The sequence below is a fragment of the Strix aluco genome, chromosome 14 (genome assembly GCF_031877795.1).
Source record: "Strix aluco isolate bStrAlu1 chromosome 14, bStrAlu1.hap1, whole genome shotgun sequence".
In the NCBI taxonomy this organism is placed as follows: domain Eukaryota; kingdom Metazoa; phylum Chordata; class Aves; order Strigiformes; family Strigidae; genus Strix; species Strix aluco.
The window spans coordinates 11,122,588-11,148,763 of NC_133944.1; the positions used below are offsets into that span (position 1 = coordinate 11,122,588).

General features: G+C 39.7%; 1 protein-coding gene across 2 annotated transcripts in view; it reads left to right on the forward strand.

Annotated features, from left to right (window-relative positions):
- Window positions 1–2,214: 2,214 nt before the first annotated feature.
- The window catches only part of LOC141929954 (transcription initiation factor TFIID subunit 4-like), a 149,885-nt gene continuing 125,923 nt past the window's right edge, over window positions 2,215–26,176 (forward strand). For both annotated transcript variants that reach the window (XR_012625159.1, XM_074840115.1), the window contains exons 1-6: window positions 2,215–3,394; window positions 7,137–7,309; window positions 21,694–21,831; window positions 23,043–23,270; window positions 24,151–24,273; window positions 26,003–26,092. Coding sequence is in view for 1 of the 2 variants with exons in the window: in XM_074840115.1 (XP_074696216.1) it covers window positions 2,230–3,394; window positions 7,137–7,309; window positions 21,694–21,831; window positions 23,043–23,270; window positions 24,151–24,273; window positions 26,003–26,092 (1,917 nt within the window). In the remaining variant the exon portion in view is untranslated. The remainder of the gene's footprint in view (window positions 3,395–7,136; window positions 7,310–21,693; window positions 21,832–23,042; window positions 23,271–24,150; window positions 24,274–26,002; window positions 26,093–26,176) is intronic.

Sequence of the window (26,176 nt, forward strand, 5' to 3'; positions counted from 1 at the left end):
GACACCCAGTTTAATGCCATAGTGTTAGAAAAATGTATACTAAAACTTTTTTCATAGTCAGGACTAATTGCAGAATCATATGTCTAACTTTCTATTCTCTTATAAAAACTGTGGAGATAGTGGTATGCAAATGAAGTCCAGGGTCAGGGCAAGTAAGTGAAGGAAGCGTGGAATTTTCTCTAATAAAATTAATAACAAAATAATATTGGATAGATTCTGGTATTTTTCCAACCCAAATGAGTATTCTTGATGTTTATGCAATAGTAAATTGAGTAATAGTCTACTATGTTTTAATTAAATTTCCAGGTAGAAACATTTGCTAAAAGCCATTTGTTTAATTCAGCTGTAGCATTCCATAAAAGCAATACTCATTTGCTAAGCAAATTTCTGATGTATAGATCTCCTGCATACACTTAATACTGTTTTTCATAAGCAATACTGTGCTTTCACATTCACTGACTGCACAGTCTCCCCTTTAGACACCCTGACCACGCCTTTGGGTCTTCAGTACTTTTACTTGGCCACTTTATTTAAGAAATATGCACTGGTTTAATTTCAGGAGACATTTAAACTTATCGTAATTAAACTGATGCAACCTATTCTTAATGCATTTTAAAGGTGGTTTATTTTGATTCATCATAAACCTGTTCCTAAAGGTATAAACAGACAATCAGGAAAAACTACCCTGAATAAAAATGTAACCTACATTGAGAGGAAACGGATGGTAACAAACCAGTTAGTAGCAGTTTAGTCTTGTGACTCAAGCAAGTCATACAATGTATGACTTAACAGATTGAATCTGGGAACAGAGAAGAGTTGTGTGTGTGCGTGCACTGCAAGCCCTTTACTCTTTTCCATCAGTGCATTGTGCACTTGAAGGTGGGTTATTCACTAATGCACCTTTTGCAATTTTGTGGAAAAGCCTGAAAAATCACAAAATGAAGAATGAGTCATCATTTCAGGCCACAGAACAGCAGCTCAAATACATCCAAGCTTGTAGACAGCCACGCTACTGTGGGCCAGCAGACAGATAATGGAATCCAAGCTGCTTTCTGCTGGCAGCGTCACAAATCCGTGGTGGTTATCGGTTGGGTGCAAGAACAGATGCAATGAACTGTGGGCAACGAAGGTCCCATCAAAGAAACTGCCCTGTCATTAGTCAAAGAAATGATGATCGAGGACTACCGTCTTTCTCTTAAATGGTGTTTTTGAATTCATGAGGCAAACATTGATGAGAAAAGGGTGTACAGGAGTGCAACGGCAAAAGTGTTAGTAACAAACTACCTCAAATTTCCTGTGGGGATGCTGAGGGAACACAATACGCCAGAGCAGATGCTGTGATGATGCCCGGAATCTTATTTTTGGTTTACAAGTCTTCTATTAACAGTGTCCACATTAGGAAACTGTATTACTGCAACCATTCTCATCTAGGTAAAGCAGTAGCTTTGTCTAAACGTCTAAAACTAAAGCAGCTACAGCAGTGCAAATGTGAGTGCAGGTACTCTGTGCATCTTGGGATTTCAAACAGCTCCAACAGCAAAGTTCCCTGCTTTGAAGGAGTTAGTAAGGCAGCTGAGCCACTACCGCTGACTGCACGCATGCTTTCACGTCTCCCTAAGCATGAAGAAAATTGTGCTGGCTGCAACTGTCCTCACAGGGTACGAAGTGAAGGCAATGAGCACAATTACGGCAGCTTTGATACCAGGAGCTAACACGATTGCATGACACCTCAATTCCCAACATGCATGTTCAGAACTCCCTGCACCAGGGCCGCAGGCCTTCTCCACGCCTCAAACCTCCCTGCCAAAAGCCCCTGCAGACACGGTTAACGCCGGCTCTCACGCAACCCCCCGCATCGCTAAGGCGCTCGCCTGGGCACGGCTGTCGCCTCGCGGCTTCCCGAGGCGGCGGGGAGCAGCCTCCCGCCCTCTCACTGACGCCCCCGGCCCTCGCCCAGACCGGACCGGTCCGGCCGCCGGGCCGTTCCCGGACCCTGCCGGTCCGAGTCCGCAGGAGCGCTGCAGATCTCACCCGGCCTCGAAGGACGCGGAGAAGACGGGCGCAGCCCCGGGGCCAGCGAGGAATCCGCGGCACTCGCCAGCGGCCCTGCCCGGCCAGGCCCGCCCCGCCGGCGGGGGAGGAGGAAGCCGGCCCCTCCCAGAATGCCTCGCGCGCGGCAGAGGCCGGCGCGCTTGCGCGCTGCGCGGCCGGCTCCCAGCTCAGCGCAAGATGGCGGCGGGCGCCTCGGACCCCCTGGAAGAGATGCTGCTCTTCTCCGAGGAGGTGGACGAGAAGGCGGTCAGCGACCTGGTGGGCTCCTTGGAATCGCAGCTGGCCGGCGGCCGGGGCTCCGCCGAGGCACCCCAGCCCCGGACCTCCGCCCCGTCCCAGCAGCAGCAGCAGCAGCCGCAGCAGCAGCAGCAGCACCAGGGGAGCCTAGCGGGGGGCAGCAGCCCCGTCCGGCAGCAGCAAGGGCATCCCGCGCCTCCCCCCGCTCCCGGGGCAGAGGAGGCGGCGGGGTGCCCCGGAGCCGCGGAGAGCCGAGCCCCTGCCCAGGGGCCGCTCCCGTCCCCGTCCCCCCCGGCGGCGGCAGCGGCGGCGGCGGCAGCGGCGGCGGCAGGGAGGGGAGTGAGTGTAAACAGTAGTAGTGTGCAGCAATCACATGGAGCGGCTCTCCTCGGCGGCGGCGGCAGCAGCAGCCCCGGCGCGCCCGCCGCCCCTGCCCCGCCGCAGCCCGCCGCCCCCCCGCCCGCCGGCGCCCCTGCCCAGCCTGTCAACAACCATGTGGCTGCCGGCGCCGCTGCCCGGGACGCGGGGAGCCCCAGCCCCGGCGGCAGCCCGCCCGCCGCCGACGGCGCGCCGCCGCAGCGCGCCGAGGCCGCGGCCGCCGCGGGGGGGAGCGGGACCCCGGCGGGGGGCGGCGGGCCGGCGGGAGCGGCGGAGGGCGCCGCCGCCGCGACCGCGCCGCTCCCCGGCGAGGCGGCGCCCAACGGGGAGGGCGCCGGGGGCCGGCCGGCGGCAGTCCCACCAGTCAGCAGCCACGGCAGAGCCGACGCCGCCACAGCACAGCCCAAGCCCGCGCACGGCCCGCTCCCCGCAGTTAACGCACTCAGTAACTCCGCCAGCCCCGCTGCCGGCGCGGCCGCCCCGCCGGGGCAGGGCTCGGCCGCCAACTGCGCCCCGCCGGCCCCCGCGGCCGCCGGCGCCGCGCCCAAGCCGGCGGTCAGCGTCGCCAAGGCGGGCGCTGCCCTCCCCGTCCCCCCCGCGGCCCCCCAGGCCCTCTCGCCCCGGCCGGCGCTGGGCGCTGCCCCCAGGATCGTGGCCCCCCAGCTGATCGTGAGGCCGCCTCAGCAGACCACCATCCAGCTGCCCCCCGGCTTCACTATCCCGCCCGGTAAGTGGAAACGCAGCACTCGCGGGCTCGCTGCTCTTTCTAACCCTTTTTTTTTCTTGGCTGAGGGGTTTTTTTCCCTCAAAGTTGTCGTCTTCCCGCGGCTCGACGTGCTGGAAACAAAAGAAGAGCCACCTGTCTGAGGGCGACGGCTGACAAACAGGCTGCCGTTAATGAGGATGTAATTGGTACGGGACGGGCGGTTGCTAATGCAAAGTAATTATGACTTGTTTTTTCTTAGGGAGAGAGCGGCGGTCAAGGTAAGTTATTTTGTAATGGTGTGGTGAGCAGTTGTGCGTGAAATAAAAAGCTGGGGTGTTAACTCAGAATAAATTAATGTATGTTTTGAAGGACTCTCTTTTCTGCTTTATTCTTCATGGTCTTGACAAGTTTTCCTTCTTCAAAGAGTGTCTTCTGTCGTGAATCAGGTGGCAAGATACAGGCTAATTTGTGTCATTTAATCTGAAATTTTTAATTTCAGTAAGCGTGATGGTGACAATCTCCACTGCGTCTGGGCAGTCTTTACAACACTAGATTTTATTTCTGCCTCTTAAGTAACTGTTACGTCCTGTTTATTCTCCTCTTAGTGTCTTACACTTTTAGTAGCAAAAGTTAAGTTCAGCAAGGTTGCTGACTAATGAACACAGCATCCCTTCATCTTAGTGATTTTTTCTCTAATTGTATGTTGTTTGATATTTTGAAGGGTTCTGTGCTCCCCTACTTAGATTTTCGTGTTGCAAAAACTGGGGGACTTCGTGCCTTTTTGATTTAGGAGATGATTTAACGTTTGAACTAATTTATTTTTTGCTGTTAATAGAATGGTAATATGTGGAGCTCTTGATGTAGTCTGAAATAACTTCTTCCACCATGTTTCTTAAAGTGTTTGATACTTATTAGATAAGTGGAGCAAAAATGTGATGGTGTAGAAGCTTGCTTTTAAGTGAACTTCTAGCGGTAGTGTATTTGGCCATAGTTTATGGAAGTCCTGCTCCAGATTCTAGTGCTCCAAACATATAAAGCTCGGTGATTTTGTGAAGACCTAACTAACTTGAAACAGATGAGAGGTTACTGTTCAGACTGTATTAGTGTCTTTAGCCTGTGATTTGCCATCGTTAATCTGATAATTACTGTAAACATATAATAATGTGTATCATAATTTTGCACACAGTTTCTGAAGTTTCTTGTGTCAGTACTTTGTTCTGCTACTTAATTTTCAAACAGAAGGGGAAAACCAGAGCCCTTGAAAGCAATATGGTCAAAGATTTACAAAAGTATTTAGTTAATACTGGAAAGTTTGAATTTGAATTTGATTTTATTAGAAGGTAGTTTGAAATCCATTAAATTTGCATAAACTTGAAGATAGCATGTTCTAAAATGAAGTTACTCAGAAAATAAAGTATTTTTGAGTTTTTACTCTTCAAATTGGTGGATCATTTATAATTAATTTTGAAACTCCCATATTGTAAATATCTGTCTAAAGCAAAAATTTAGCATAAAATTTTGAGAACAGGTTATTTTAGCATATAATACTCGTAAATTGTGTATTTCATCTTTGCATGGCTGACAGGAAAAATTAATCTCATAATTTAATCAGATTCTAATTTCTACATATTGTTCAGTAAAAGAAATTTGAAGTCCTCTGAACTGAATTAAGACATAACATTAATACATAAACATTTATGCATCTATAGTAGTAATTATGTCTACAACTTCTGTTGAAACTGTGGCATGTGTTGCAATTAATTTGTCCTTTCCATTCAAATTTTCTGTTCAGAATTAGTTTTAGGAAATTGGAAGATAAATTAACAACACACCTGTGAATCTGTGTAATGCAAATAGAATGTGTATTTTTATAATGTGTGGTAGACGTTACCCTGTGATGATTTTTATATAAGGTTCACAACATAATTGGAGAAGTGATACCTGTTTGGCCAGTTGGTAGTGTACTAATATTCATGTGTCTGGATGGTTTAGGAATGGCATATACCAAATACATCATCTGCTTACAGAATTTTCTACAAATATAAACCATGAGGTTTGGTGCTTATAAATGGCTACAGGACCTTAAAAGTTACTTTTAAAAGAGTTTTTATGGGCTTCTTTCAACTTTTCTTTTAAAAATTACTCTCTGGGCTTTGAAAGAGAGTCATGATCATGGCTTTTGGATGCGGTCCTTGCTGTAGCTCTCTATGCCTTTTACCTTAAAGCTTGATTTCTGCAAATCTTTTGTTTGTAGTGGCAGAAATTTGCCTTCTGTTTGTGCTTTTAGCAGTGAAGGTTGACTGGGACCACCTAAGACTACGTGAGTGAGGGCTTTTATTGGTGCTGTGGTTCACTCACGTGTTCATCCCAGGTTTGTATTTCTATGTCAGAGACTGAAAGAAAGACTTTCTTGGTATAGGGTACTCCTGTAATTTGTTACTTGCTTGTTACAATAGTGTTCAGATTTCTTTATCCTCAGGGTATGTTGCAAACTGTGTCTATTTACTGAGGTATTTTTTTTCCTGGGAAGTTAATAATTAGAAGTGCATGTATGCTTTTACCATCTTCATTTTTCCTTCAAAAGTTAAAAAATACGTATGAAGCAATTTGCACATAGAGGTAAGTTGTAGAAACAATGTCTACTGACTCTTGTTACCAACAGAATAAAAGTGACTTCCTAGATTCTTATTTTTTGGTTCTCCAGTAGTTGCAGGCAAAATGTTTTTCTGTTTATAGACCCATTGTATCCTATCTAGGTTAAATTATTAAAATGTATTCTGGAACTATTTTTAAATAATCTGGCTTGGGAACTGCTTCTTAGTTTTGAGTGAACTAGAGGGAGCACATTACATGCTTTGCAGCAATCTTGAATAAGTGTGAAGCTCCAGAACCAATTTATCTGCTGTCTCCCCTTTTCTAACCTGCTGATTGTGGAAAACTTAGGGCAGAACTTGGAGGCACTGTCTGTGTTATGTAGAAGGCCTCTATTTGTGAAACGTATTACTAGAAAATAATCTGAAAAAATTATCATTTACTTCCAGAAGGTGTTGTAAAACACTTGTCAAGTACTCTGTTAATTTTAAAACAATTCCTTTGGTGTTTTCCTAAAATACCTGCACTTGTATCATTTTATGCTGAGGAGTGAATGTGTTGGTTCTCTGGGTTTGACGATATTTTTTCTTGATGTCTAAACCACAGGTAGTGCCTCCCAATATGGTGATGGTGTGTACCAAATAAATTCATGTGTTAATTCTCATCGATTAACTAAATCTCAAATATTGTATACTCAGAAATGTATCTGGCCCGGTGTTTGCATGTACACATCCCCTAAAGCTGTTGTTTTAGTAAAGCTCTCATGTCATTGTCCCTGGTATGTTCATACTGAATTCTTTTTTCAGTTACTGGATTGTTGTTACAGTTTACTTTTAAGGAATATTTCTTTCTAAATTTATTCTTCTGACCCTGGTTAGACTGCTGAAAGTTCCTGTACGCCTATACACTCAAGTGACTGTTTTTGTCATCACTGTTGTCCATAAACTGCAGTTATTTGAATTCCAAACTGAATTGTCTGCTAGTAGGGGCTCCTTTTCTTCTTTGAAATAAAATCTGTTACACCAGAATAAAAAACCCCCTCACAGTATAAAGAAAAATGTACAGTGCTATACCTTAATTTTATTCTGTATTCTGTAGTTAGATAGTTCTTTGTGTATTATTACTCATATTATTCTTTATTCTATAGTTATTGTTACTTTGTTGTCACTAGGAATGGTCTTGGTGCGCACGGATGCTGGACAGCTTGTAATGGTGCCTCAGCAGGCTCTAGCACAGGCTCAAATGCAGGCTCAAGTACAAACACAGGGACAGGGTCCTGCCAGCATTTCACCTAGACTTTCAGTGCCCACAACTGGCCCTGTTTTTCGCCTATCAACAGCTCAGGTATGTCTGACTTGATTTCACTTTACTTTTGTGCATTATGTTTTCCTCTGCCTTACACGTTATTAGCTCATATTTTTTTGCAAATGTTCTTTCCTCCCCTTTTTTTGTTGTGACAACAGAAAATACGTATTCAAATGCAGTTTATCTTCTGAGGCCGAGGAATTTTTTTTGTATTTCAGAAAAAAATCTATAGAGTCTCTCAAGACCTGGTTTAGGCTGTGAGATCATTGGAGGCTAGAAGGGTCAATCTTAGCCAGAACTTAGTTTGGACTGTACAGCACTGGTTCAGTAAGTGCCCCTTGTTTCTCTGAATCAGAAGCATTGTGAGATCCCAGCATGCTGAATGGATACACAGGATAGCTAGATTTGAATAGAAATTAGAAAAGAAAAAGCTAAGCACATTCAATACAAGAATTTGCAATAATTAACTTTTCTAATGTACTTTATTCAAAAGAAAGGTTTGACTCCTTTGATTCACCTCTGGGTGTGATCTGTCTACACTTCAAGTTTTGTCTGTGTCATGACTACATTTCCTTTTTTATATGGATTGACAGGATAGCATGCTTTCCTACCCCAAAGTCTTTAGTGGAGTGTGCTTATTTGAACTTAGAACTGATTTATTTTCAAGGGTGAAGGTGTATTGTTCTTTAAATTACTTGCTAGGCTGCATTGGTTTAAAATTTTGTGGGGAGGCTGTTTAGCTTTAGGCCATTTGGGATGAGAGCTGAACTATCTTACTAAAATGTTGGGATGTTAGTACAGGGCAGCGGTGCCATAATAACAGTAGGCAGAGTTTAAGGTAGTTTTGCCAAAGGTCTGTGTTTGCAGAAGTGCTAAGTAATTCTGAGTGGAAAGAGATGAAGAGGGTGCCTGTATAGTTTTTTTAATTGATTGTTGTATAGGTTGCTTGAAAAAAACTTAAACATCTATTTCCCCATATTTAACATCTGATTACTGTTCCATTTTATGCTTTGCGCATTACACCATATTTATAGTCTAAAAGATTAAGTTTAATTCAAAACTGAAAACAGTGATAAACTTTTCAGAAGAGAAGGAAGCCAGAATAAAATCAAGGAATTGAAATCAAGGAATTGAAAATAAGTTAATACGATGAGGCAATCTAAAACACAGAGTAGCCAACTAGAATGTAAGTTTTAGAAATGAGTGTCACTAAGAAGATTGTAGTTCAATGGACTGTGTCTCACGAAGGACATATAATAAAGGCCTGGAAACACTTGAAGAACTTTATGCTCTCACTAAAGAAGGAAGTGCAGTATTGGATGGAATTTGTAAAAGAACTCTTAGCAGAAAAGGCAGATGTTTAATGTTTGGATTTGTGATATTTGGAAGGATAAGAAGACTTCAAAGATAAATGTATTTCAAGAAAAATAAATACAGAGATAAGCCTGTGTTAATTTCGAGATTTTTTTGACTAGTTTAATGACAACAAAATTCCTGACAAGTTGTTCTTCTGAGTTTGTATGTTTGTCTTTGGTTGTTTGGGGCTTTCTTTGTGAATAAGTACAATCAGTTCTTTAGTAGTGACTACAAGGGACTGTATAGAACACATAGTGGATCCTGAAGTAAGGGCATAGCATAAATGTAAAGCAGAAATTGTGGGGTGCGACTGTACCAAGAATATGATCTCAGTTTATTGAGTTAGTTTTAGCTGTTTCTGTTTCATACTGTTAGTTTTCATGTAACTTGAATTTCTGTGGCCAGCATACAGAATTAAAATTCAGAGTGGAAACATTCATAGCAAGTTAAATATTAACAAATTGTCTGTAGTTTGAAAACGTTTAAGGAATGCACCTTTATTGTACATAGAATCTTAGGAAGCATACAAAAATGTAGACTGACCGCTTGACTCTGTGTGTTCAGTCTTTATTAGAAGGCTGGAGTTTGCATCCCAAAGTCAGCCTTAAAATGTATGTTGAGACTTGATCATGTTGGCCTCAGGCAGCTGTTCTCTAGTTATATGAAACTGTTGAGGTTGCAGAAAGAGTATAATCTGACTTACTGGATTTATATAAAAATAAAACTGTGAGGATACCTCATGTTCATGTGTTTGTAGAGACACCTAAAATCTGAAGGAGTTCAGGTGTTAGAAAGACGTAATTATTTTTGTTCAGGGTTCTGCCCAGGTAAATACCCTACTGCATTATAGATATTCCTTTATGCTCATTAGTGCTAATAAGCTCATTGAGAATAGAGGAAACCAGCGAAGCCTTATGAATGATACATGTCTTACAGGATGCAAAATTTTGATTATTCTAGTGTAGTGGCATTAGAATCATGGTATTATAGCTTGCCAGGATTCATCTCTTTTGACAGATCTTTGTGGTAGCTGCCCAAATGGTACTGCATCATTTCTTTATTTGTTGTAATTAACAAGGATAAGAAATAATAAATATTGTCCTTGGGAAATTTATATTGAACTTCCATAACTCTGCATGTGATCTGCAGACTCTCTTCTTTCATTTTGACAGTGCTTATATGTGTTTGACCTTAGAGTGTTCTTTAAAAATGATGGTTGACAGCCTTTTAAAACCAGATTGTGAGGGCTTAAATTCTAAAGGTTTATTTTATCAGAACTAGACTTTTATGTGATTAGGTGGATGGTTTATAACGAGAGACTATTCGTTGATTTTCTGGAGGAAATGTCCAATCACAAGTATTATGCTAAGGTTTTAAACGTGTCAGTTTTTTGTTTCAGTAGTCATTATGAATAATCAAGAAAAGGGATCAAGTTCTAAAATACAGGAAATTGTGTGTACTGAAAAATATTTTTTCAGTGAGTTTATAATTAAGCATTCTTCTTTCAGAATCAAATTCTGATGTGTCAGCTAAATTCTGTGAATTAAAATTTTCAGTAAAATTTAAAACGTATGGAAAATAGTGTCTTTTTTGTCTATAAAGTATGATCTTCAAAAGTCCTAGTCTCCACTGTGACTGAAACACAGAAAAATTGTGTGTGCCATTAGCTCAGGATGGACAGAATATAAACATTAATTGCTTGAGTCCTGCAAAATATTTTGCAAGATTGATGAACATAGGCTATGCGGTTTTAACCTCTAGAACATCATATACCTATCTCCAATACGTTAGTGGAATGATTATTGTTTTACTGTGCAGAGCTCAAATTTACTATTATGTTTTTATTCTGTTATTTTAAGATAGCTTTATTTGGATTATAATGCAGGGTCCTTTAAATGTGTAGTATTTAGTGATGTACTTCAGTCACTGAGTTTGTGTTTTACTCTACTTTCACCTACGTAGAAAGCCCACACAGGTGGAAATTTGCAGTCTGCTGTAAGTATTCTAGGAAATATATCTTATTATGAAGAATGTATCGGAAAAAGGCATAGCTTTTGTGCTTCATAGGTATTATGGTTGCTTTTCTTCAGATTGTCCTCATTTGTAGCCAGTGTCAAGTGTCACAAGTTACTCAGCCAAGTGATTGTTTTCAGTGTTAATTTGTCACTTTAAATAATTACTGTGATAAGAAAGTGCATTATGAGCTATGTAGTTAGATGTAAAACACAGGTTATTAAATAACATGCCAAAGAAGTTGCAAAATCTGGCAGTTACTTTTGGCAACACATTAAGTGTTGAGAGTGATAACTGGAGAATATAAAATGAATTATGAATTACTTTTTTAAAAATTACAAGAAAGATTGAGTAATTACCAAAGTCTTCATCCAAATTTGAAAGCTCTTTGAATCTATCCCCTTGACAACTCTTTCACTCTCAGAAAAGGAGAAGGGGAAAATGTTTTAAATGTTCTTAAATGAGTTTGACTTGATCAATACATACTGAGCTGCCCAGGTTCTAAACTGCTGCTGCAGCCCAGTAATACAACAAGATTTTCTTCCCATATCCCAGTGCCATCATTTGCTAGATCTTCTCCCAGCTGTTCAGGAGGAAAACTAACCAGGTTTCCCATGGAAATTCCTCTAGCTTCAGCAGCCAGGCTTATATCTAGGACAGTATGTGAGGAAAAAGCCACCTCTCTCTAGGAACAACAGAAGCTGATGAAATACAGAAAGTGTAGTCAGTTTTCCCTTAGGATTTAGTATACGGGCCTAGGATGCTTTCCTTAAAGGCAGTGGCTTTATCCTTACATGTTGCATTGCTGAAGGTTCAGGAGTCAAATATCTGTATACACTAGTATTTACCTTTGTAGGGAATTGATACAGCTATCTCTCTTCCCTTCCCAAGTTTAGAAAAAGATACATTTTGATTGCAGTGCCAAACACAAAAGTTCAGAAAGATTAAGATACATAACTTCCTGTTCATCCTACATTAATCTCTTCTGTACATGTGCAGTGAATTACAGTCTTTACATGATAAATGCACAAAGATAAAAGCTTCAGCTAGGCAATCAAGGCACACAGTTGATGTTGTGCAGCAGACTTAAATCTCATGTTTCTTACATTTCGAGTGTTTGGCTTTGCTATTTATTGTTTGACTCCTATAGTTTGTAATACCTTTATGACATTTTTTGCAGCTTTTAAGAGTAGTGGATGTAAGCAGATGTTGTATAGCTTTGGGGATAGTTTTGTGTTAGGTTCTTGGAAGAAGATAGGCAAATCCATTTCGAAAGGAAGACTTGGGTTCTTCTCGACTCTTAGGTGGGGTAGTCTTTGATTAGACATTCAGTTATGCTCCTCTCAATTGCTGCTGTGCAAAATATGAATAAAATCTGCTTGTTTCAATTCCTAGTGGAATTCTGGAAAACTGGCTAATTGGAATAAGCAAGTACCTTGTAGGAAGGGTCTCAATTCTGATCAGTTTAATGCTAAGATCAAAGGCTCTGGAGCATGGGTACAATGACTGAAATGGATTCAGTCAAAAGAATCAGAATCTGAAGACGGAAGAATAGTACAGAAAAAGCAGTAATTGAGAGAAGTACCTGTAGATGTACTTGAAATTTTAATGATCTTTAAATTTACAGTCTTTCTGGTTTCTTTAAAATATTCAAGAAAAGCATGAATAGATATAAATTGTACCATATAATAGTTTAGGTCCAATTATGAAATTGTATAGGACTGTAATGGATGGTATTAACTACAGCTAACTATGTGGTGTGGGTTTTTTTAGGGAAAAAATATTGCAAAATATTCAGGTATATAAAACCAAAACATTTTTCATATTGTGAATATAAATTTATCTTATCGGTGCAGCTATGAGAGGCTGACCTTTTTAAAATTGGTATCTCATGTTTTACATGGAAGTACTCAGTCTTCCATGACTATTACATTGTAATACAATCTTTTGATGCATTAAGAAGTGCAGTTTTGATGTGCTGTGAATACTTTCTCAGTGATAACATGCTTGTTTGAAAAAACATATTTAATGAAATTAAAAAAAGATTTGGATGTTCAAAGCAAACATTAGTTTGAGCTAACTGTGCATCATTTCAATTGAACAATTTCATCTTCATGATCTGGACAGGCTGGAGCGATGGGCTAAGGCCAACTGTATGGGTTTCAATAAGGCCAAATGCTGGGTGCTGCACTTCGGCCACAACAACCCCCAGCAGCGCTACAGGCTTGGGGAGGAGTGGCTGGAGAGGGTCAGAGAGAGACCTGGGGGTGTTGATTGACAGCCGGCTGAACATGAGCCAGCAGTGTGCCAAGGTGGCCAAGAAGGCCAATGGCATCCTGGCTTGTATCAGAAATAGCATGGCCAGCAGGGACAGGGAAGTGATCTTGCCCCTGTACTCGGCACTGGTGAGGCCGCACCTCGATTACTGTGTTCAGTTTTGGGCCCCTCACTACAAAAAGGACATTGAATTACTCGAGCGTGTCCAGAGAAGGGCAACGAAGCCGGTGAAGGGTCTGGAGCACATGTCGTACGAGGAGCGGCTGAGGGAACTGGGGGGGTTTAGTCTGAAGAAGAGGAGGCTGAGGGGAGACCTCATCGCCCTCTACAACTACCTGAAAGGAGGTTGCAGAGAGCTGGGGATGAGTCTCTTTAACCAAGTAACAATCGATAGGACAAGAGGTAATGGCCTCAAGTTGTGTCAGGGAAGGTTTAGACTGGATATTAGGAAGTATTTCTTTCCAGAAGGGGTTGTTGGGCGTTGGAATGGGCTGCCCAGGGCAGTGGTGGAGTCCCCATCCCTGGAGGTGTTTAAGAGTCGGGCTGACATAGCGCTGAGGGATAGAGTGTAGTTGGGAACTGTCAGTGTTAGGTTAATGGTTGGACTGGATGATCTTCAAGGTCTTTTCCAGCCTACATGTTTCTGTGATTTTAGTTTCCTTTTATTTTTTGATTGACATTAATTTTATCTGAATATTAAAAAATTATTAATGTTGCCTGTCTGCTATAGGATCTTAGTTAAGGTACAGGATTTTTAGGAAACAAGCTATAATCTGAAGGAACTTTGGTTGATCTTAGAAGAATCCAGAATAGAACTTTTCTATTACAAACAGGTCAAATAAGCGTGGGTTTGCTTGCATTACTGTATTCTTCAGAGATAATAGGTAAATTCAAAAGTCTTTTAAAACTGATTATTTGGATTACATTAGATTTTTGCCTCCATATCTTCTTTTGAAGCTTATACTTGTGAAATTATGAAAAATAGGTAGGTGCTGCCATCTAGTTTTTCTTTGCTGTGTTTCTTTTGTTTATCTATATTTTTCATTTGTACAGTTCATGGCTTTCATGCTTTAGATGCAGAGTTTGTTTGCTGGTTTTCAGTATCTTAATACCCAGTTGTGTTTACATTCATAACCAAAAAGCAAAAAAACCTTATTTTAAATTATTTTTAATTAAAATCAGTTTGTGTTAGTTACAAAATTAAAAGTACTGCTGTACACCAAGAATGTAAAGTGAGTATCATACAGGAATGTTAGCCTGGCTCATAATATTTTATTATGGACTATCTGTTATCAGAACTTACAAATCAGGTGAAATAGTATATATTGGAATTTTCATGAGACTGTTGCTGAAAATGGATTTGATCTTAAAGTTGACTAATGTTTTTATTTCAAGTTTGATCTAAAATGTGTTAAGTGACTTTCTATATTTTTAGGGATCAGAAAAGGTAATGTCAAGTTATGTGTAAAGTTTGATGGTTTAGTCCAAATATTTAGGCACATAAGTAGGCTACTTAATAATTCTAACAAATATGATTACCAAATTCTTACAGATATGATTACCAAAATTCTTATAAATAATTCTCACAAATATCATTACCAAGCACTTGAGTTTTGTTTTCATTGCATAAATAGTCCAATCTGGACCAATGTAGGCATTTTTCTAACTTGTGCTCTTCAGATTTTCAAGTTCATGATATAAACTTTACTGATTTGTTTTCTGTGTTTTGGTATTCACTTTAAGTTTCACTTTACCATCCTTTTTTAAAATGGAAAAAAAAAAAAGTCTTTTGAACTTGTGAAAAGTGCTGAATCACCTGCTCTGGAAGTGGCTGTATTTTTGCTATAAAATATGCTCAATGCAGGCAGTAGCAGCTTAGTCTTTGCCATCACATGTGATGTTGAGAGCAGTTCTAAACTTGGCTGACGTTTCACAAGCTGCTGTTCTGCTAAAGCAGAACCTTTCAAATCCGAGATAGTTCTGATAATATGTGATGCCTGTGTTTTCAGAAGTGTTTGTATTTTTATGTAATCTTTTGATAATTTTTTCTCATTTAATTGATCTCTTCTTTTACTGTTTTTCACACCTTTCTGCTTTTCTGACAAATGCTTGTTTCACTTTTTGCAGAAATTTTAAGCGAATTGATAAATGTTTGTGCACCTGAGGTGCATTACCATTATTATCAAATAAGGTATTCTATACTATTTCTTTTGTATAGACAGTTTTTGAGCTGCTTTTGCAATATTTTGGAGAAGACATCTGTGTTAGCAGGGCAGGTAGGTTGGAAGGTTAGAGAAAGTAAAAATGTGTGGTTTCAACTGTGCTTTAACCACAATACCATTTTCCTTCCTTTCCTTCATGGTGAGTCAATCTTTACTATATAAGCAGATAGTAAATTCTCACTATAAATTCTATTGTTTACATTTTCAAAGCATTAAGATATCTTTTAAAACTTCTTAGGAGGCACTCAAACATTAGTAAGGCTGTAAAATTAAACATGCAAAGATTAGGAAATGCTATAAAGGAGGTTCCTGAGCAATGTAATAGTGGCTCCCATGTGCATACACATTATGCTGCATGACCGCATACTACTGTTGTTTTTAGTTTCTAGAGTGTGTAGGCTGGGCAGTTGTAATTAATGAAGAGTTAGGTAATATTTTTTCTCCCCTGTTCAGTGGGTTGCTTAAGGCTTATTTGCTGCATACTATCTAAGCCCCCCTCTGAAGTGGGAATTAATAACCAAGTAGGTTTTTTTGTGAAGCTTATCCCTATAACAACTTCCTCAACAGTGCAGTTAAGGGGATTATTAGCCTCTTTTTTTTAAGTAGAAAACAGAGCCTAATTGCCTCTATTTTAAATTAAAAATACTGGTTAATTGTTTGTGTTTCATTGTCTTCAGTTGCAGCCATGACCACTCCTGGTCACAAACCCTGCTTTTCACATTGGACACTCATAAATACATGGCATAAGAATATTGCTTACAATAGATTATATTTGCATGCAGCACAAGTGCTGAGCAGTTGAGGCAGGGGTAGAATCCAGTTGTAGTGCCAAAATTCAGCTGCTTTTTATCTACCAGATTCTTTGGATGAATCCTAGTGGTTATAGATGGACCAGCCATTTCACCAGAGAAGGAGAAAGTACTCTGATAATGGATTGTATAGGTATTTGCTTACACCAACAGGACGCTGAGACTTCAGAGGTAGGGGTTTTGGACTTAAAACCCCTGGTTTCTGAAGGATTTTTTTGGTGGCCCCAAGCTCTTCTACCTGTCTTGTTTCACTGCTCTCAGTCCTGTGTCTTCCTCCCATGTTGTTCTTCTAGTTTGTGAACCCCAGAGGGACATCATGAATATGAGGAACAGGGCAGTGTCTCCCTGCTTTGGGTTCTGATGCTTGACTCCAGCGATACTGTGGTGGCAATGAAGGTTCTGCCTGTGTTGGCTGACTTGTTAGGGATTCTGTCTCCAGTCATTTTCTGCAATTGTCTGCAAATGTCAGGTTTTTAAAGGGTTAGTCCTGTGGCTCAATTTAGCTGTATTTTTACGAGAGCGAAAAAAATCAAATCCCCAATGTACAAATTGCTCTGCATCTGATGTTTAAGTGCATGTTCCAGATGAACCATAACCAAAAGAATGGAGAGGCAGTCAATAAGCATATGAAGTTTCTTCATGAACTCTTCAGAAGTTTGACAGAATCTTAAGTATTGGAAAATAGAGTTTGGTAATGGGGAGTGTTATGATACCTGAATACCAGCAGTGCCTATAAGAAAGGTTGTATAAATTAGTTACTCTAAAATGATGTGGTGGGTTGACCCTGACTGGACACCAGGTGCCCACCAAAGCTGCTCTATCATTCCCTCTCCTCAACTGGGAAGGGGTGGGAAAATGTAACAAAAGGCTCGTGGGTCAGAGTAAGAGCAGGGAGAGATCACTCACCAGTTACCATCACGGGCAAAACAGACTTGAGTTGGGGAAATAAGTTTAATTTATTACCAATCAAATCAGAGTAGGATAATGAGAAATAAAATCTTAAGAGCCCCTTCCCCCCCACCCCTCCCTTCTTCCCAGGCTGAACTTTACTCCTGATTTCTCTGCCTTCTCCCTGCCAGTGGTGCAGGGGAACAGGGAATGGGGGTTGCAGTCAGTTCATCACCCGTTGTTTCTGCTGCGCCTTTCTCCTCAGCAGGAGGACTCCTCATGCTCTTCCCCAGCTCCAGCGTGGGGTCCCTCCCACAGCAGACAGTACTCCATGAACTTCTCCAACATGAGTCCTTCCCATGGGCTACAGTTCTTCATGAACTGCTCCAACGTGGGTCCCTCCCATGGGGTGCCATCCTTTGGGAACAGACTGCTCCAGTGTGGGTCCCCCACGGGGTCACAAGTCCTGCCAGCAAACCTGCTCCAGTGTGGGCTTCTCTCTCCAGGGGGCCACAGGTCCTGCCAGGAACCTGCTCCAGCGTGGGCTTCCCATGGGGTCACAGCCTCCATCAGGCACATCCCCCTACTCTGGTGTGGGGTCCTCCCCGGGCTGCAGGTGGAGATCTGCTCCCCCATGGGCCTCCATGGGTGCAGGGCACAGCTGCCTCACCATGGGCTGCACCACGGGCTGCAGGGGAATCTCCACTCCAGCACCTGGAGCATCTCCTCCCCCTTCTTCACTGAACTTGGTGTCTGCAGAGTTGTTCTCTCACATACTCTCTCTTCTCTGGCTGCAGTTACTGTTGCGCAGGTTTTTTCCCCTGCTTCTTAAATATGTTATCCCAGAGGTGCTACCACCATCACTGATGGGCTCAGCCTTGGCCAGCAGCAGGTCTGTCTTGGAGCTGGCTGGCATTGGCTCTGTCAGACATAGGGAAAGCTTCTAGCAGCTTCTCACAGAAGCCACCCCTGTAGCCCTGCCACTACCAAAACCTTGCCATGCAAACCCAATACAAATGAGCTACCAGATTTGACGTTTAGCCTATGCTTCTGCCAGTGTATGCAATCCCACTTTAGTTTTGTCTTTGTTAAACACTGTCTTTTATTGTTTGAGGCATCAGGGCATCTTAGCATGGCCTGTTTTGTCTGTAAGAAGTCTTCTGGATTAATGATTAAAATAGTTTTATTTTGGATTTTGCAAATTTAAATCTAAACTTAAAGGTCATATTCTGCTAAAATTGAGTTTTGCATTATACCTAGTGAAGCCATGTATTGGAAGACACATGAAGAGGTGTCACGATCTGTATCATGATAAGCTTGCCGCTGCTTTTGTATTAATGTTTGTTCAAATGCTATTGGTGTATTTTCTTTTTTCCTTTTGTGGTTGATAGTGGCCACGTTTATTGAAAGGACTGATCATGAAAAATATATGCAATATAATCATCAAAAGTAAGCTCTCTTGCTTTGTAGTGCAAAGACTGTGTTGCTGGTACCCTGAGCGTTCATCAGTAGGTGGTACTATAGTACAAAATACAAGTATACCACAAACCTATTTCCAAGGATTTACATATATCAGTGTACTGACCTGTGGCAGTTTAAATTGTCTTGATTTTATAAAGCTGTGAATACACAATACAACCCGTAAAATTGATGTAGTCCTGTTTTGGCAGGGACAGATAATCCCTGGGTATTTTGGCGTGTTTTCTCCATATTCAAGTGGCCTGCTTTTTCAAATGCAGCCTTGTATATTCCTTCAAATATAGAGGTAGCTTGTTTGTGCACAGCAGGTACAATGTGGTTCTTTCCTGTTCATGCCTCGAGCTTTGCCTCTCTATTCATGTGTCCAGAGCTCTGGGGAGAAGGTCTCTATAGGAAAGTGAAGATGTATTTATTTAGGGAGTGAATTTACAGGACACAGAGTAATTCCACATGGACTTCTTCTAATGTGCGCTGACTGCCTTTGTGGAAGTGACTTGTAGTACCCTGAAACCGGAGTCACTTGCATTATCAGCATGACTTGCGAAGGCAGAATGAACCTTGGGACATCCCCCCTCCAAGCTGGCCAGATGTGAGCCAGATCCATTTTGAAATCCTTATTTCTGTAGTAGCGCTGTGCTGTGCTCCACTTACAATTTCTAACCTCCCTGTGCGGACAGAGCCTGCGCAAGTCTGTATTCAGAAGGCTATCTTAAGCATTCTCAAGTGTCCCCATAGAGATTGGTGGTGGATTACATACTGTATTCATTCATGTTCTAGTTTCCTGCCTGTTAATGTCTGAGTACAGGGAAAAAGCCGCTTAAACATTACTTTCATTACTTTACAAATGTAAAAATATGTGATGTGTCTTATGAAAAATAATAGTTACATTTGAAAATATATGCCTTTCTAAGCCTCTCTTGGTAATTTTGGAATTTAACAGCATCATACCAAACCTTAGCAATTTTTCTTTAAAGAACATCATAAATTCTCTTAGATTGTTCCAGTAGGAGCTTGACACATGGGATTATGATTTTTTTATATAATGTTGATAACTTTTGTTTTCTTTTTGATGGATTTCTCATGAGATCTGTTTACAACTTTCCTTTCATAGAAAACAGCTATTTGTTTCTAAATAGTTTTTACCAGGTCTTTTTGAAGCATTTGTGTTGGGAGTCCTTGTAGTGTCTTTTGGCAACTTGTAGCTGTCATTTGAAGATCATTTCCATGATACTTAAGAATTTCTCTAGGCTAGTTCCTTGTTATGTTCCGCATCCACTCATTTCATACTTACCTTTCTAACATTTATGAGTTTTGGAACCACGTTAGTAAACTGTTGTGTTACTTTCTTTGCAGTTCTTTGGTAGTAAGGCTTTTTCTTCATATCCAACACATTAATAGATTTTACAGCCATTTTGTATCAAAGGCTTTTGTCACTATTGATTTTTAAAACCAAGGGTGAATTTAGTCTTCATGTTGCAGAGTTTGCTCCTGTGGTCTGGCACAGTGGAATACATACTTAGTTGGATAATACACTGTTACAATACTGAAATTGGATATTTTAATTATATGCAGTTTTTGTTTTCAAGTACGTTGCTGTGATGAATTGTGGGCATTTATTAGCTGAGAAAAATTCTCTTGCTAGCAGCCTGAGCTATGTATTCGCATTCCTCTTTCTTGGAACTGAGTAGCTGCCAGAAGTTTGCCTGGTTATCTGCTTGCTTTGTAAATCCTCACCTCTGGAAGCACTTACTGACAAGAAGGGGGCAGGTATCACAAGTCTGCTGTATTTTTTAGGTTGGAAACATTGATTATAAGCAAATGAACAAGATACACAGTATTTATGTTTTTAAATGCAAGCATTCGTCAGGTAAATATAATTTCAACCAGTATTTTAAGGAAATCAAAGCAAGTGATCTTCTTTACAATGGAGAAGAGAGGTATGGTATTTAAAAACTGAAAAAGCTTATAGGATTCTTCTTCCAAAAATCCAGACAATTCTACCTATTCATGATGATGCTGTTTATTGCCTCCAGGCTGTCTCAGTGTGGAAGACATCCCTAGTCAAGATTTTAAAAATCTTGAAAGCTATCCAAACGAAAAACAGGTTTTGTTCAGATGTCAGGTAGATCTTTTTTTTCCCCCTTTTTTTCACCAAGTACAGAAGATTGATATCCAGTAGATTATGTTGCTGGACTGATTGGTAAGGAATGCTTGGGGCTTTGAATGCCTGCCTGGGCCTCTCTTCCTTTTGGAGATCTCTTAAGTATACTGGATATTCTTTGAAGAAGTGTTTTATGTAGGTTTAATAGGCAATGTAAGAATATAAAATAAGCTGTTCTTTATAAAAATATTAATTATAAAGACATACAATTTAAAATGTAAATCAAGTAAAATAAGTTTTATCTTGTGAGAAACAACGTTGTCCATGGTTTATTACTCCAGCTGCTTAGAAAATTTGTCTTTTCTAAGTATGTGTTTGGATGCAAATTTTAATAAATGCAAGTTATAAGAGACCAGTGGGACCTCTGTTTTTAATAATGAGTGGTTCTCTTCTGGTCATCATTACCATATTGTGTGATGTATTTCTTCCATAATGGTATTTACATTGCTGTAGAGTTAAATAACAACTTTCCTGGAGACTTTTTTTTATTCTTAAATCTTGTCCTTTTATATGATGGTAAGAGATTTTGATCTCCCAATTAAAGTAAATTACAAAACCAGTTCATATGTTTGCTGCATGAGACAAATTTACTGAGTTGTAGAGTAATGCTACTGCGTGAAAAGCTGTAAGCCAGTCATTTTCCTTTGTCTGTACTTAAAATTCCAGTTGCTGTCTAGTTACAGAGTGTGAGTTCTGTGACAGTCTCCAAACACTTAGACTTCATTTCTGTGCCAGTTAGTTTCTGTATAATTTAATCTGAAATAATTTTGAAAATATTTTTCTGCTTTCTGAATTTTCTCTCCATATTAATTTTCTTCAAGGAAAAGCACTAGAACAGGCCAGTAAATACAAAAAGGACCAACATATGTTACTGGCAATTATAAACTCAAATATTGATGAATACTGACAGGTAGATACCACAACTGAACTAATACATCAATGTAACATCAGTTTTTTGCAAGTTACATTCTATTTTTTTCTAATCTTTTCCACATAGCTGTATGAGAAATAGCTTTTAGCAGGAATATAACAAACATATTGAACATAAGAAAGCTCATTTTTACATTATTTGTGAATATATATTTAAGAACATATTATTGGGTTTGATTCTTTTGCAGCATTAATAATGATTATTCATCTAATCACTATTATTAAAAAGTCTTGGAAATCAAGTTACTAAGGAGGTAAAAAATAAAATGCTTATTTTTCCTTTATTAGCAACCAACTTCTGTAGCCACATCTACTGTCCGCCTAGGACTTCCAGTGCAAGCCAAAGTTGTTCAATCAACTGGTACATCTGTCAGTGCTACACCTGCTGCGACGCTGCCAGGAGGCTCTATTCTTTCACATACCACAGTAAGTAATGAGAACATAAAAAGCAAAAGATGGGTGAAGAAAAGGATGTTTGTACTTACATGTTCTTTCAAAAGCGAATTTTAACGTTCATATGTGTGCTTTATCGCAAATGTAATCCCAGAAATTAATGATGAATGTATAGTGAGACTGTGTTATGCAGGTGCTGAATGATAGCCTAGATCTTATTTTCTACTGTTTCCTAGATGATAAAAAATTTGGGGGTAGTATAGACTCAGTTTTAAACTTTTTTAAAGAAAAACTTATATCAGCTGGACTCATAAATACTGTTTCAGTGGTGGACACGCTGCACTATATTTATCCTCTGTTGAGAGCTATGGTATGTGCTGTGTGGTCCCCAGTGCCGCCAGATCCACGGCATCACCTGTGGCGTCGCAGTGCAGGTGCCTGGGTTAAGCTTGTACTGCATCTGTGCCCAAGACAGAGCAACGCTCTGCAGTCATGCTGGATTTGGAGAGGTCCTGGTAGCTCCCGCTCAGCCTGTTACGCTGCAGGGCTGAGCGCTCTAGCTTCTGCAGTCCCGTGTGGTGTGTCTGTGTGAGACTTTTTGGCACTTGGAAGAGTGGCATACTAGGTCAGGTAAAGTGTGAGAGCTGAACTGGAAAGGGCTGTGTGTGTGCATGTGGTGCTCTGTGCAGCCTGATAAGCTTTCCAGCCTTCTAAGGTTGAGGAGTGTGCAGCACGGTCTTTGTGTGTGGCCCAGCTAGGTCCAGGAAGTTTTATTTGCTAGGGCTGTGCACTGCATATATGGTGCTGCTGGGCACAGATTAGGTTGGGAAGCTGTGTTAGTGCATTTGTGTCATCTGGATCTGAACTGTCACTGTAACTGAGGTATAGATAATTGTAAACCTGATGACATGACCGCAAATCAGGGGGAGCTGACTTTTCTATATTAAGGGCCAAATTTACAGAAGGTTGAGTTACAGAAGTCACATCATCATGGTGATCTTAAAGGCAATAATAGCAACTCAGCTTTTAGTGGTACATTTATTTTTGTAGTAAAAAGAACTTTAAATGAGGACTTTCACTGTTCAGTAAAGGGTGACAAAATTAGGGTTATAATAAGTAAGTAAAAATGGTTTTATTTTGTCAGTAAGGGTGTATTTGAAAGGAAACAAGTTTTTCTTTTTGGGTTGAGTAAAAGAAGTAAAGGAAGATAGTTACCTTTCTTTTTCAATGTGAAATATTAATAGGTATCAGTAGCTACGACGAGCGCTCAAAATTTATTCAAGACAACAGTAGCAACTGGAACATCAGCTTCTCAACAACCTGCAGTAATTACTGGTGGACAAACTCAAGCTTCAGCACAAAACCAGGGTCAGCCTCGGCTGCCGCTTCCACCTCATACAACAGCACAAGTACCAGCACAGCCCCAGGTCATACCAAGCTCTCCTGTACCTGGAACTACAGTTGTATCACAGGTAAGTTTTAAAATACTAGATACTTGGTTTTCTTAGTACTTTATGAACTTCTCAGGTCTGTTCTGAAGCCGAAGGAACTTTTTCTTCATGCAAGCACACTTTCCGTGATGGAACAAATGCTTTGCAAACAAGAAACCCTTTCCCTCAACTAAATGGGATACAAATTTTGAGAGGGAGGAAGAACACTTCCTCATCCTGCCACGTATGTGTCAGTAGCGAAACAACTATTCTGTTTCTGTAGACAGAACAATCAGGCCTTCAGTCTATGGACTTCATTATTTTCATGTTGCTGGGCCTCAAAACTGTGGTTACACTCAAGTGTAACATTTCTGTTTCTTGGAGTAATTATTCCATATAAAAATAACGGCTTGAAAAAATTAAAGCATCTGTTTTCCTACTGATGAAGAAAAGATTAGATATGATGGTGTTTGAAGACTATTTCTAATTTGACTTTACTGCTGTAGCTGCTTTGTACAAAAACATACTGAATCAATAATTTAACAAATTAAGATATCTTGGGGAACATTGTACATTGTGTATTTGGCATCTCACAGGAGAATGCACCTCCAACAAATTGTTGTGTTACTTCTCATATTTAAGGTTCTTTTTATCAAAACAGACTGTAAAATATTAAATATATTTCTTTCATTGATTTTTTTTCTTTGGTGTTAGTGAGGTATGATGTTCAGTTACATAAAGGAGTGAAGAAGGTATCAGGTAACTAGCAGCAGTAGTAAAATGGCTGCAGATACATTTCAAATATGTCCTGCCTGAATTAGAACAATGTTATAATTTTCCCTATTTATAGTGATCAGAGCATGTATTGATCCTGATTGTAAAATAGCATGGATCTGATATTTGTTTTCTTTGGCTTTTTCAGGAAATGCAAGAGAATGTGAAAAAATGCAAAAACTTTTTAGCTACCCTTATAAAACTTGCTTCTCATAATTCACCATCTCCAGAAACGTCCCGTAATGTGAAAGCTCTGGTTCAAGATTTGTTGGTAAATATTTAGTTATCTTTCATTTTGTCAGTTACCTATTAAGCTTGTTGTTTACTTATGCTGAAAACTATTGCTTTGAGTTTAACAATATTTTTTTTTCTGTAATGAAAGTGAAAGGAGTTGGGCTGCATCAAAATGCAAATATTCTGCATGTTACATATCTTCAAAAATCTGTTAAAGGTAGGCTTTCTCTTAGTTTCCAAAAGGGGAAATACGACAGTATTTAGTATGCATTCATCAAAAACATTCTTGTTTTGATGGATTATAATCTGGTCGTTTATTTAGAAAAATAGAGTAAAATACGGGATTTTTCCTTGAGGAATCATTAAGTTTCGCTTCCTCCAAACCTTGGTCTTTTCTGAAACAGTAGGAAGCTGTTAAATGTTTTAATCACAGAATGAATGTAGATAGATGCCTCTACAACGTGGTTTAGAATTTCTAGGACTGAAGAAAAAGTATTTTGCTAAGCTGCCAAGTCAAAGCAGTTCTGCAGACATATGCCCCTCCATGGAGCCTTAACTCCAAGTGGATTTCAAGAGGCAAAGTTGCGTTTCAGCTAGACAGACTCCTTGGGCCCAGAAAAAGTCTGACTTACTGTAGTCTCCAGAGCAATGGAGACAGACAATGAACTGTATAAATGAGTGGCAGACAGATGTTACTGTTGAGCTGGACAAATGGTCAAGCCTCTTAAAAGAAATTAAATATAGTCTATGAAGAACTTGGATTTAAAAGTAGTTCATATATATTTCTTTGAATTCATTAACAGAGAAACCTGTGTATTTTAGACAAGCCTAAGACTTTTTTCAAGTATGACCACTGAGCAATCATATTCAGTGGTTCCAGTAAAAGCTAGTTTTAACTTTTGAAAACTAAGAAAGATTAACTAAGTAAAGGTAACTACTTATAATATTTTAAACAAAGCAATGAGTCACATATATAATAAATATATTTATTGAAGGTTGGTTTGGTTTTGTTCTTGTTCTGTATCAGTCTGGCAAAGCTAATGAATGTTTTTCTAACAGCCTGAGATTTTAACTAATGATACGTTAGAAGCATTATAAAATACACCTGAGATACAGAGTTCTCCTGTATTAACTACTAAATAAACTACTGGATACATATTTCATGTATTTAATATATTTATGAGTATATACAGATATATGCAGACACACATTTATATAGGTGAGAATTTTATATATATACTTACATGCACACTTTTTTATGTATACATATGCTTCACAAATATAGTTTTAAATATATGCATACACATACTCTACTAAGTTGAACTGAACCTTCAAAATTGGTTTTGGAATCAAGTAAAGAAATTTTCTTATTACAAGGCCCGACAAATTTTATAGTAGTTTGTGAGGTTACTTCAACAACCTGGGTTTTTATTAATATTTTTAAAAATAAACCACTATGTAAATGTTAACAAGAGAATGGAATCCTAAAAAAGACTTGAGTGTTTGTGGAATCTTGTGTCTTAAATTGGGCATCCCAAAGGGAAGTTCCTGAATTCTGAGTGGCATGTTACATATATAAATTAGCTCTTGACAGAAGAATTTTGCAGATACAGAGGAGTTGAGAAAAGTTCTGCTTTGAAAGTTCTTCTTGATATGGTAGCTTATTTAACTATATATATATGCACACATATATATTATCTGGAAAAAAAAACCCTAACTACTGAACTGAGTTGTTGATGCTTTTTTTTTTTTTCTTCCCCCTGAAGGATGCAAAGATTGATCCAGAAGAATTTACAGGTCGCCTTCAATCGGAACTCAAATCATCTCCTCAGCCATATCTTGTACCTTTCCTAAAGGTAATGTGAATATAATTTGGATTAATTTATTTCAGTGCAAATGTCAGTACATTAAGCTTTAGAATTTACTTTTTAAATGGAATT